Here is a 12,883-nt window from a genome sequence, read left to right on the forward strand (position 1 = left end):
GGAGCTGAAACATAATATTTTGGGTCCCCTAAACCTCCTCTCTTAATTTTCCAGACAAATGTTGTTTCAACATTAGATGATAGGGCCCTATACAATGTAAAACTCTTCGTTTGTTAGCCTACATAGATTACACTCACGTGATATTATTTTGATACATGTCATAATTACGGCGGAATCCTCCTCATGCAATTTCTTTCTTATATTTGTTCTTCCCTAAAACCCCTAAAAAACCATTCTCTCATACCATGTTTCTCTCTCCCCCTCTCTTCTCTTCCTTCTTTCCCTCTCCACCCCCTCTCTCTCTCTCCGTTTCCAAATTCATATCCATTAGTATCGTTGTTTGCTTGTTACCCTTTCATCCAGTGTCAACTAATTCTAGTAGCCTAACACTAAATTACGATAAATCAAGTTTTTCTTCAACGAGCTGTTTTTAAAATTTTCAACATGGGCAGCAGTCAGCATTATCATGACAGCAAATTGTATTGATTGCATTTTTTGTCACTGTGGCGTAAATGACCGTTTTCACCCTCAAAAATTGCCGACAAAAATTTTGAAAGAGGAAGAGATTTGGGAGGGGGTGGGGGCGGCCGTTTTCACACGCCCTCTTGTAACACTCTTTCTTACACCATATCTTCTCTCAGATTAACCCTGGTTCGGCCCCTTTCTATTCTAATCGGATGACAAATGAATAATACACTTTGCAGAATAAACATTCGTGTCTATGGTTTATTGCACAAACTACTTTCTACACTCTATCAAAGCACTATAAATAATAATTATTAAAGTGATAACATTATCGTTCTTATACAAAATGTATTATAAAAATAGTATCTCTAAGAAAGAAAACTATGTACATATTAATCAAACTCATGCATATCTAATTTATATGATTATACCTGCAGCGAAATTTAAGCGATAACTATTTTAAGCTACAAGGTTGTCGCATATAATTAGGTCAACATTCTGAAATGAATATTTGGTATCTAAGTTCAAGCAAGATTGTGAATGTTACGTCATTTTCATGACCTTCATGATTGGTTCTTATTTTACATTCAAAGACAACAAAATTGTTATTTAAGAATATACATGAATCGACCGCAGCCCAGTGCCGGATCGAGACGAATTACGAACCTCTGTAATAATAAAAAACCCTATTTCATTTTCGGAATTATGAACCCCTTGGTCATATGGGAAAGTTCAATTCCGGAAGTAAGAACTTTCGTAAAAAACGATTCCTACTCTTTATACTACAGAAAGCTATTAATACAAAATTGAAAATAGTCATCACAATATCCTGATAAATACACTGAAAAAATACAATATTAGAATAGTGAATAACCTACTACATGTATTTTTCAAATTGAATGTTGACCGTTTCTCTGATTGGAATCTAATGTAAAACCTAGCTGTGATAAGAGTAAAACATTAATGCAAACTTTAATGTTACATGATAAATACATAAATCCATGTAAACGACGTAGGCCCATGAGCTTACACGTTGTTTGGCATTAAGTCACATTATTGATTCATACATCTGAACAAAAAATGACGCCTTGGTGGATAATAATAATACTTCGTTCTTTTGTAGTGCATTTCATGTCTGTTGACATTTTTATGTGCTTTAAAATATGAAATACAACAAGATCATAAAAGGAAGATGAGTAAACAGAAGCAAATATAGAAAACAATGAAGTTCTTACAAAGAGAAAAAATACAATATTACTTATCCTTTAGTTCTATTGATATGCTAATTTGAAAAGATAAGTTTTAAGTTTAGATATGAATGTTTCAGTATTAGATATACATGACAAACGTAGGGAGTTTGGGAGAGAATTCCATACAAATTATGCTATATGAGTGAAAGCCCTATCACATTATGTCTTCGGTCTGCCTCTCTTAGCTACAAGGAGGTTTTAAGATGCAGAACGCAAGGACTTTGGTGGAACAAGACAAGACAAGACCAGAGAGATATTCTGGAGACAAACCATTGAGTTATTTGAAGGTAAGAAAAATAATTTAAAACTGGATACGGAATTTATCTGGGAGCCAATGTAAATCTCCGAGGATGGGTGTTTAATGCGTCGATGAAGTTCCTTTCGTTTCATTCGCAAATCTGTTAAGAAATCGAAGAAAAATGTATGCCTGAATACCTTGTTTCACGATGATATTGACAATATAATATATTACATGTGCATGTAATAATTACATTAATTTATTATATATTATATCATATGAATCTCAAAGCGATACATCTACACCACGAGTCAATCACAGCTCCAATTAGCTCAATCTCCTTGTGACCCTTGTCGCCCATTCCCATGTAATAGAGCGATGTCACTGTCGGCTCTCAGCTGATAGCCCCATTTCATTGCAATCATGTCTATTTATAGATATTATTTACCGGTCAACATGGATTTATGCAGTATTACAGTCACCACTTTAATATTTGGCTCAAAAGGGTTTAATTAATGACGTATCTTCTTCAAATTGTATTAATGTCCCCCCCCCCCCCCCACTCAGTGTTAATTAGGGTACGCATATGCGTGTTCCCAGCGACTCCCCCTTTTCAGCAAAAGTCCGGTGTGTAAAGTCAATACGGGTAGACCTTTTCTTTTGTTACGGGGGGGGGGGGGATGTCTCTCTTTCCAACAGCCATTTTTTGTCTTCTTCTATCACTTCTCCATACTGGAACAATGAAGGCATCTATCAGCTAATTTATTAATGATGTTTAAACTGCAAATAAAACAATGATGCAAACACTTACGTAACGACCGGAACATGATGGAAACCACAAGTCGACTGACAAATGGGTTTAATTGCAGTCAGCAAACAGCAAAGCAGGGATATGTAACTCACATATCCCTGAGCAAAGGGAGATCTTGTTAAAGAGCAATAAGACTTGGGAAAGGATTAATTTAAAGGTACTATGTCCCTTTTGCAGGCCCAAAAAATGAAAAGGTCAAATTCCAATGGCATTTGAAAGATAATACTAATTTAGAACTCCCCTTAAAAAAATGGGGCTTGAAAATGTCTATAAGTGGGGAAAAACGACTATTAGTTGTCAAATCGACTTAGGAGCTATAGAGCCAATAAGTAATAGTCTTGATTTTCAGACCATTGTACCGCATGGTCGTACGTTTTATGCTGCACAAAGATTCAATCAGTTTAATTTTGGCCATTACAAGAAGTGGGTTATTGTAGTAGACAAATCCTTTACAGCTCATTTTATGTATGTTATTACTAAAAAAGAAGAAAAGCCGGTCAGTCACTCAATACTGACAATAGTGTCTGACAGTGAAGTCTAGCAAGTAAACAGGTTTCCTTGAATAATTTGAATATAAAGACACTGCTAACATTTAAATTTCACAGATAGGATATACATGACATATTCATAATTCCTGCAAATATCTACAGAATTTGAGGTTGGCTGCAAAAGGGACATAGTATCTTTAAGACCTCATGTTAATGGGTCTATTATTATTATTGTGCAGAACACAGCTCATCAAAATGGAATGGTGCTGCATGTTTGCACGCTATCTTGGGTGTCAGTCAATCAATAACAAACAAATACATGTGAAAGTATGTCGTTCAGAGCAAGAAGGGCGTTAACTTTGTGTTGGAGCATACGAGTTAACGCCCTTCTGGCTCCAATTAGACGACCATTAACATCCACATCTGCCCTGTAGCTACCATCATCACCACATCACCCCTCATTCTCCTCATATATAGCTACAGACATCACCATTCATCATGCACATATTCATCATCACCTTTTCATATCATCACGACCATCTTCACTACCATCATCTTGTCATCCGGGTTTTCATCTCATCTATACTATTGTCACCACACCCGATACCAGTAATTATTCCTCAGTTAATGGTGCAATAAAAACACGGCACACCATAACAAAGATATTAATACATGTACATAATGTCACCCCCCTTCTCAAAAGCAATCGCGGTACAAACTGTACTGATCAAATTCACACATCACATAGATCATATATTACAACAATCATCAAGACATCATTATTATCGCCATTATCCTCATTATCATCACCATCATTACCAATATTGTTATGATAATCATACTCATCACCACCATCATCGTCGTTCCCATCACTACCATCTCAAAAATCATCTTGCTATCATCACACTCCAGTGGCGTATCCAGAAAATTATAAATGGGGGGGGGGGGGGGGGGCGCAGGAGAACGTAATATACCTTAGAAGCCATGTGTGATATGAATTATTTTTTCTTCATGGCCTTCAAATAGAGTCAGGGAGGGGGAGGGGGAGTTACATCTGTCCAAGCCTATCTATTCTGGATATGCCATTACCATCCCATCACAATGATCACTCAAAATCTAACATTAGTGTTCAGTTTATGAAACCGCATCTAATAGTAATAAGTTAATCCACAGCAAGTTTAACCCCTGCACAAACCCACCACTTTGGTCAACCATTGAAAATCTTCTCAATGGTCAGGCCCGGCATGGCATATATCGCCAAGGCAACGAACAGCACTAGCAAGAGAACGAGGAGCATCTTCAGCAATGTCCACTTATACTGCGTCCATATTCCGTAGTATAGGTTTTTGAGTGGGTTAGTAAACCAACCAACCGAACCATCTGGACGACTACAAGGTTAACACAATATGGGCAAGCGATGAAGTGATTGGCAAGCATTTGAGAAGCATGAAAAATGATAAAGATAAATGATATGGTTAATATACATGTACACTTAAAAAGTAGATCATATATGAATATAGACTTTTACGGCCATGGGTTTATGAACAGGGGCTTCAAGGGGGGGGGGGGTTTAATGTTGTAATGTTCAATTATACTCCAATTATGGGATTAACAGTGTAACCTATAAATTTTATTTCTGATAGATGTTATTTATCCCCAACCCTGGTTGACCACCTTTTTGGGATAATGGCAACATATCTTTCTTTTTTTTCTAAAGGAAAGGGAACAGAATTTGGAAGTCATTGCACTAATCAACTTCTCTATTCTACTCTCTTAAAAAAAGAGAGTGAATTTTCACTCTATTTTCACTTTCTTGGGAGTGACGTCCGTGATCACTTGTTTAGGAGTGAAAATCGATTGATTTTAGAGTGCTCTCTAAGAAGAAAAGAGTGAATGTTCACTCTATTTTCACTACATTTTCACTCTCCAGAGGAGTGACGTCCGTGATCACGCGATTTTTTTTTAGAGAGTAATGATTATTCAGAGAGCTTTACTAATACTGTATTTAAATACATGGTCTAAAGTATATGGCATGCATAAACAAGAAACAACAATGAAACATAAAAAGAAACAGTATTTTCTATGCACCGTAGATGCAATGCTAAGAAAAAAAAGGAAGAACTATGAGTAAGGCGATGTTAGAATTTTCCCGTATTTCCCATGCATGCAATGAAAACTAAATCATATATAATCATGATAATGGCATGTAAAAATATGGAAATGCAAATGGATACACAGAAAAATAATAATGCAATGAAAAGCAAAATGAAAGAGCACTCAGTATACATGAAAGGGGAAATAATCATTGAAATTGGACATCAAACATTTATCTATGAGCAAAACATAATTCTATAAAATAAGAAGAAGTAATGATAGAAAAAATGTTAACGGCAAAGTCATGCAATGAAAGTGTTCTTGGAAATAAAATGAATTACAAATCAAAATAGAGGAACTAAAAAGAATGTTAGTTAGCCAAGCAATCCCTTAACGCAGCATGAATGATAAGAAACTTAGGAAAAAATGAAGTGTAAATGCAGCAAGATTGGTCTAGGAAGAAAATGAAATACTTAGTAATAAATGATGTAACTGCATCATGAATAACATATATAATCAAATAGTCCCCACACATGACATAGTATAGTGTATAAATATATTTTATTGCCTTGACCATTATATTATCCATACAGGGAATAACCAACGTCTCGAATCATCTTCACAATGTTACATAATTTGAACAGAATAATAGAGATAGTATATAGCTTAGCTCTTTTAAACAAAAACAGAGTTGCATTCAAAAGTCAGTTGACCTTAATAACATACATGTACAATCATCACATACTTTCTCAAAATCAAATTTCTCCTTTTACCCACTGACCCAAATTAACAAACAAGGTTGGTTTAAACCTCCGCTATGGACTAAATTAGCATAAATATGCATGTCAACAAAAGAGTCCTATTGACAATTTAAAACGAACCCATACATGGGTATATATATGATCTTTATGGGGGCAGGAGCGCCAGGAGTTTCAAATCCAACAGACATGAGCGCTATACAAGAACCCACTATTATTATTATTATTATTATTATGGAGGTTTAAATCATGGATTAAGATTAACCTTCTTTGTGAATTCAGGCCATTACATCTCATGGAAGCCAGAAGGGCTTTGTGAAGTTATAGGAGATAAACATAGCTCCAAGAGGACAAAGATAACGATGGCATATATATTGGCATACCAAACATCAGGCAAATCCTAGATCTGCATCACAATTAAATATTCACATAGTCACTGTGTACATTATAAATTCATATACTGTAAATTATTGTCCCATAATGATTATACAACAAAATATATTTCTGAAAGATAGAGCACATATGAGTTATTCATTAATTCTTATTCCATCAAAATATAAACAAATTTATACTGAATATTAAGGCACATGAGTTGCTATTTAGTGCCTATGCTGGATTTATGAAATACAAAAGATTGAATATTCATAAAAAAACCTATACATACATATAAAAACTGTTGAAAAATAGAATAGGCCTACCTGACATTTTAATCATTATACTGTCTATTATATTGCAGTAGTTTGCAAATCCATGGAGATATATGAAAGAATTAGTACTGTTATTAGCAAAATACAAAATCAATGTTTTACATGGATGAACCAAGGTAATATTAGCTGACATTACAATTTCAAAGACTCCTATTTTCAAGACAATTATGTATGATCTGATGACACAGAAGTAGCAGTACATTCAAATTTATCTATAAGACTTAAAGAACCTTCATAAAGAATCATTTTGATATTGTATACCGTACAATTAATTATCATCAATTTTCATCATTACTTTCATTTCAAGAGTGGGAAGTTTAATTTAATTTGAATTTTTTTTTTGATCACTTTAGTTTGAAAATCATTATTCATTCTGAGTATGCAATATAGAAGAAGTGTTGTGTCATTAGAAACTAATTGAAAAAAAAGAGTATTTAATGTCCATTCTCCGGATAAGGCACCAAGTGAGCAAATGCATACCGGTATACATTTTTCGATCTTATCAAACTCATTAAAATAAATATTATGTTTGTCAAAAATTCTCTGAGGAATTGGAGATGAGTTTTTCCAATACCGACAATATTTTCAACAATTTTCTCAGCAATGCAGAAAGTTTGCTATTCGTTGACAAATGTAAATATCATATTCATTAGGTGACATTTTAATGTCTACAATTGATACAGAATGATTAGTAATCTGTCAGGTTGAAAAAGCTCTACAAAAACCTTAAGAACTTGACATTTTGAATACATCACATTATAGATATAATGAAAGCAAATCTCCTCTATATATATAACATAGTGCATACCTGACCAAATTATGCTGAAAGACTGAATGTCATTAAGTACTCTTATACATTTAGTACATTGCCTACATATTATCTTAACACTGACCTTCTTTCCTTTTATACATGATCCCACAAAATACAATAATATACAAAATACATACAGTTAAATCTCTACACAATATCTTCAGAATTACAGATAAGATTGCTTTGGTTTGAGTTAGTGCAATTTATATCTACAAAATCTACCATTTGAAATCATTGTGTAGATCCAAATCAGAGAAAAGTTGAGGATTTTCAACAAGAATAATCAGGACTTACCATCTACTTGAGAGGATAAACAAATTTAAAATCAAATGAATTCTTCTACGATTAACATCATTATTATCACTATGTATGTGTCCATATGGTTTTCTTTTGTCGAAATAAAAGAAGAAACAATTGCAATCAACACACCACAAGTAAGTATATTAGTACACGCTCCAAACAGTGCAGTGGGCGGACTCAAGTAAATAGGACGAAATAGGACTATGGTTATTATTTAAACTGCATTAATCTTCTTAATTGCACTTTCTCGCAGTATTTCTTTGATTACACATCAAATCTTTATCATTACTCTCCGTTCCTGCTGAATGTTTTCATGAGGAAAGTCAGAATTTACTTATTTTCTTTTTACATTCATTGCAATTGTCTCTTTCTTGATGGTGAAAATTGTTGAATTCAATGTAACAGAACTTTCTGAGGATTGATATCATGAAGAGTCTAAACAATATGATGCAAAAGCAAAGAAACATACTCAGGCAATTAATGTTCTTAATAGTAATTGACTTTAATAGCCGTGCAATTTCTTTAGGTTCTGACTATGTGTTACTCATTCAATAGGCTGTCAAATATTTTTCTTATATATAAATGATTCCCTTATAAAAAAATAGAATTGTTTTATAACCTCTTTTATTACCAGTCTATAAATAATTAAACATTACATTTTTACTTTTTATAGTTCAGGGAGAAGGAAGTAAATTAGGAAAAGTGAAAAAAAAAATACTTGAAGAAAAAACATATAAAAATCAAGGAAAAGAAGGTTAAGAATTAACTCTATTAGCACGATTCCCCTTTATTACACTTAATTTGCACAAATCTTCAAATTGGCATCACAGAAGTGCTTCAACAATGATCCGCTATGCTCCAAGTATCTTCTTGACGGTGTAGCCTGGGGAGGCGTAGATGAATAGACCGATAAAGATGACAAGAAGCGAGAGGAGTGCCAATTTGATGAGCAACCACTTGAGTCGCTTACAGACGACGTAACGCAGTGCCTTCCAAGGGTTCAGGAACCAGATGAAGGAGGTATCAGGGCGGCTAGAGTTCGGGGGCAGGGTGGGGGAGGAGGTGCGGAAAGATTAGTTTAGGGGTATAAATCTCCCTTGTAAGTAGTGCAGTTAGGACAAACAATCACCAAACATTAATGACCTGTATTTTGGTAGTGATGTGAACCCTTTAAATACCATAAGCAAGAATTGTTTCTAGTACAATTTCAACAAGCAAAACAGTTTAAAACCCTAAAAAATTTGGTACCCCCCCCCCACAAACATGTAGTATGATTTAACATCGAATTTGGCTGATAAATAAAAAAGAGAAACTCAAATTTTAATCTGTCCCCCCCCCCCATATCAAATACTGAGCTAATGACATGAATGCAGTAATTCAGATTCTCAAGTAACATTCTAAATAATAGTATTTTGCTTTTTGTAGTAACTTTAGAGCCATTACACCATGGATTTCAAGGGAAAAAAAAAATTAAAAAAAAATTATGCATCAAAGGGATTCAAACTTTGCTTTTCCAATTTATTATAACATTCAATTTAAGCCCAAATTGACCAAGTTTAAACTCTACCAGAATACAGGTAAGTACATATTAAATGCAATTAGTATACAAATATTTTTCTGAAGATTGTTATCACAATAAACTGCCCCTTATTTGACTATGAATTAAATATCACCAAAATGAATGACTGCATTAAAATAACTGTAATTTTTTTTTCTTTAAATACAAAGAGCCAGACTCATTTTCAAATTGGCATCACACTGTCCATGATAATAATCCACTAGGCTCCGAGGATCTTCTTGACTATGCATCCAGGGGGAGGCATAGATGAAAAGACCAACAAGATATTCAATAAAAGAGACATTACATTGCCTAGGGTGACATGAGTGAAGTTAATGGTGGAGAGCATACAGAAGAAAGAAATAATAATATAAAGAGTAACTAATCATCAAATTGGCATCGCATGAAGACAATATTGATCTGCTATGCTCCAAGGATCTTCTTGACTATATATCCAGGCGAGGCATAGATGAAGAGACCGACTAGAAGCAGGACGAGGGATACGGCGAGGAGTTTGATACACAGCCATTTGAGACGGTTACAGATCATGAACTTGAGAGCTCTCCATGGACTCATGAACCACATGAATGACGTATCAGGACGACTGAGGGGTGACACCAAGGGGTAATCCACAAGGGGGGGGGGGGGGTCCACAGCAAGTGGAACGGTGGGTAGGGGAGGAGGGGGTAAGGAGGGGGTAAGGGGGGGAGGGGGTCAGCCAGGATATCCAAGTCAAAAGTTTTAAGAAAAAGAGTCGGGAGGAGATTTGTCAGTAAAAGGAAATGAGTTAGTTTCCATAGCGATAAAATGGGGGAAGAAAGTGATTCATATGCACATGAAAATATCAAGCACACCACATTGAAATACAAATTTCCAAAATTACAGTTATTGCATTATCCAATGACAAATAAACCATTACAATCCATCAACAAAGTAATTCCCAGCACAAGTAATAGGAATTTAGGAGAGAGAGAGAAAAAATGAATAACAACACATTCAGTAAAGAAAAAGAATATTCCACAGTTTCCCCAATATGAAATAAATTAGAATGAAAATATCAGTTAATACATAATTAGCCATGTATAATGAAGAAGTAATGAAACATTTACAATCCCAGCACGTTAGATGCAGATGTATGAAGAAAAAAAAGAAATCAATAAATGATTTACAACAAACATCCAGCATAATATAAAGGTTTATTTCCCACACAATACCATATATAGTGACACCACCAGGAGTACATGGGTTAAAACATTACATGTAATATTTATCACCAATTAAATAGAGGGTTAGAAATTGATAATATTTTGACAGGAATGGGAAAGGGGAATTTTGGGGAAAAAACAAACAGAGAGAAGATAATTAGAAAAGTCTTCAAACAAAAGGTGACAAGAATAAACTAGTACTTGCACTGCACAATTAAATTCATAATAAAGTAAAATCACAAAGTTATATTTATGATAATAAACCATCAATTTGGATATAAAACCAACCTAAGAATGCATAATGAACCCCTAACACATTTCTACAGTTTTCTATGTAAAAAAATCACACAATAAACCTGAATTTTTCAGGAAAATTGTAAAAACATCCACAAAATAAACATCAACTTGGCCAAGTATAGGCCTTCTCAAAGTAAGTACCGGTAGAAGTAATGACAGTCAGACCTGCTTTAGTGACCACCTCTCTACAAAGACCACATTTTTGGTTTCCCTTGAAAATGGTTTGTCATTGAAACATGTACTAAAGGAACCTGTGCATAAAGACCATTTGTCTACAAAGACCACTTTTCTGTTCCCCTTCGGCGGGCGCTATAGACAGGTTTGACTGTAAAAGTAAAATCCTAAAAATCAATCAAAACTTTATGGTTAAACATGAATGAACAACAGATTGATGACATGTGCACAAACATGTATGGTTTATAGTCACAGACATTTATTCAAACCTATTCAGACATCACATGACAACACATGGATTTGTTTACAATACTACTATAACAATTTACAGGAATCAATATTATACAATAAACATCCAATTATTAGTCCTTAATACAGGCAGAGGTCACTCTCTACAATTTGGACGAACTCATCACTGTTGGTCCTACGCGCAAAATTACAATACTGATACATATAAACTCAAAGTCAAGTGTATGTAATATAATATATAAAGGCCCTCCAAGTACACATAAATGTATATAAAGCTATAGATAAATAAATTGTATAATATATATATCATATAATATAGGTATCTTGAGAAGCATTGCACACAATATCAAATAATCAATATATATCTAGTATATCATCATCATCACCATCATCATTATTCATCAGAGTCAGCCTTTTTCCTCTTACAAGTGGTTACTGACATTCGCGCCATGATGACACTCCCTACCTCCATTTTTTCTTGTCGTGAGCATGCTCTTCATTTATATGATATGTTTTGTATGGTTGTACAATAGTAGTCATATCGCAGTATTATAGTTTACAGGAAGACTGTCATTTTATATTCTCAATTTAACATCATTTCTTACACCATGTCAAGATGACTAATTTTGAAAATGAATAAAGTCAAACATGCAGTACCAAATTGGACCAACACAATACAATACATCATACATTTTTAAACTGCGTCTATGCATAGAGCTTAAGGATAGAATACATGTATAATTGATATATGGATATGTACTATGTAAGAAGGTCATTTCCTGTAAGTAGTTTGTTCATTCCATGCAGAATATTACATGAAAGCTATACATTTGCCTTAATTACCCCACAAGATTCCAAGAAATATATAAAATATATAATATATCACGACAAATCTTACTTAACATCATCTCTCATTATATGGAAGCTCATTATACGTGAGCCACACTTTTCTCTTCAAAATGTAAGCATATAAATTATGGTATCCTATAGTTAGTTCTTGTCATTCAAAATAAATATAGTATGTTTCATCATAACATATTAAGTAAATGCACATCTGAACGAGGAAGGCTAACTTCTTAATCAAATAAGTGACCACAAATTAATTGTAACCAATTAAAAGACTTCTGCTTTGCCAGAGCAATAACAACATAAAAATCAATATATATATATATATATATATTCACAATGCAGTATAACATGCTCTTGATGAGATATTTCATGTTATAAAAATAGATGCTAAAGTTGTAGATTCTTTAAGTATACACAAAGGCAAGAACTATATATCATCTGTTTATGGACTGTATATTAAAAAAGAAAAGTCTGAACACATAAATATAGTATATACATGTAACATAATTATAAGATCAAGTAAAACAAACTCAGATTTCTTACTTCCTAACTTTGCTACTTTGAAGCCTGCACATTTTTTTAAATTACTCTTCTATTACCTCTTATTTATTCACATAAACAGAAGAAAA

The 12,883-nt window shown here is 33.8% G+C and overlaps 1 protein-coding gene across 9 annotated transcripts in view; it reads right to left on the minus strand.

Annotated features, from left to right (window-relative positions):
* Positions 1-2,031: 2,031 nt before the first annotated feature.
* Positions 2,032-12,883, minus strand: part of LOC588154 (otoferlin) — a 93,311-nt gene continuing 82,459 nt past the window's right edge. For 8 of the 9 annotated variants that reach the window (XM_030982700.1, XM_030982704.1, XM_030982703.1 and 5 more), the window contains one exon: positions 9,637-10,084. In XM_030982700.1, coding sequence (XP_030838560.1) covers positions 9,904-10,084 — 181 coding nt within the window. In that variant the 3' untranslated portion in view covers positions 9,637-9,903. Of the gene's footprint in view, positions 2,114-4,451; positions 4,641-9,636; positions 10,085-12,883 lie in introns of those variants that run through there. The other variant, XM_030982697.1, reaches the window with a different exon arrangement.

The sequence above is a fragment of the Strongylocentrotus purpuratus genome, unplaced genomic scaffold (assembly GCF_000002235.5).
Source record: "Strongylocentrotus purpuratus isolate Spur 01 unplaced genomic scaffold, Spur_5.0 spur5_scaffold_13, whole genome shotgun sequence".
NCBI lineage: Eukaryota > Metazoa > Echinodermata > Echinoidea > Camarodonta > Strongylocentrotidae > Strongylocentrotus > Strongylocentrotus purpuratus.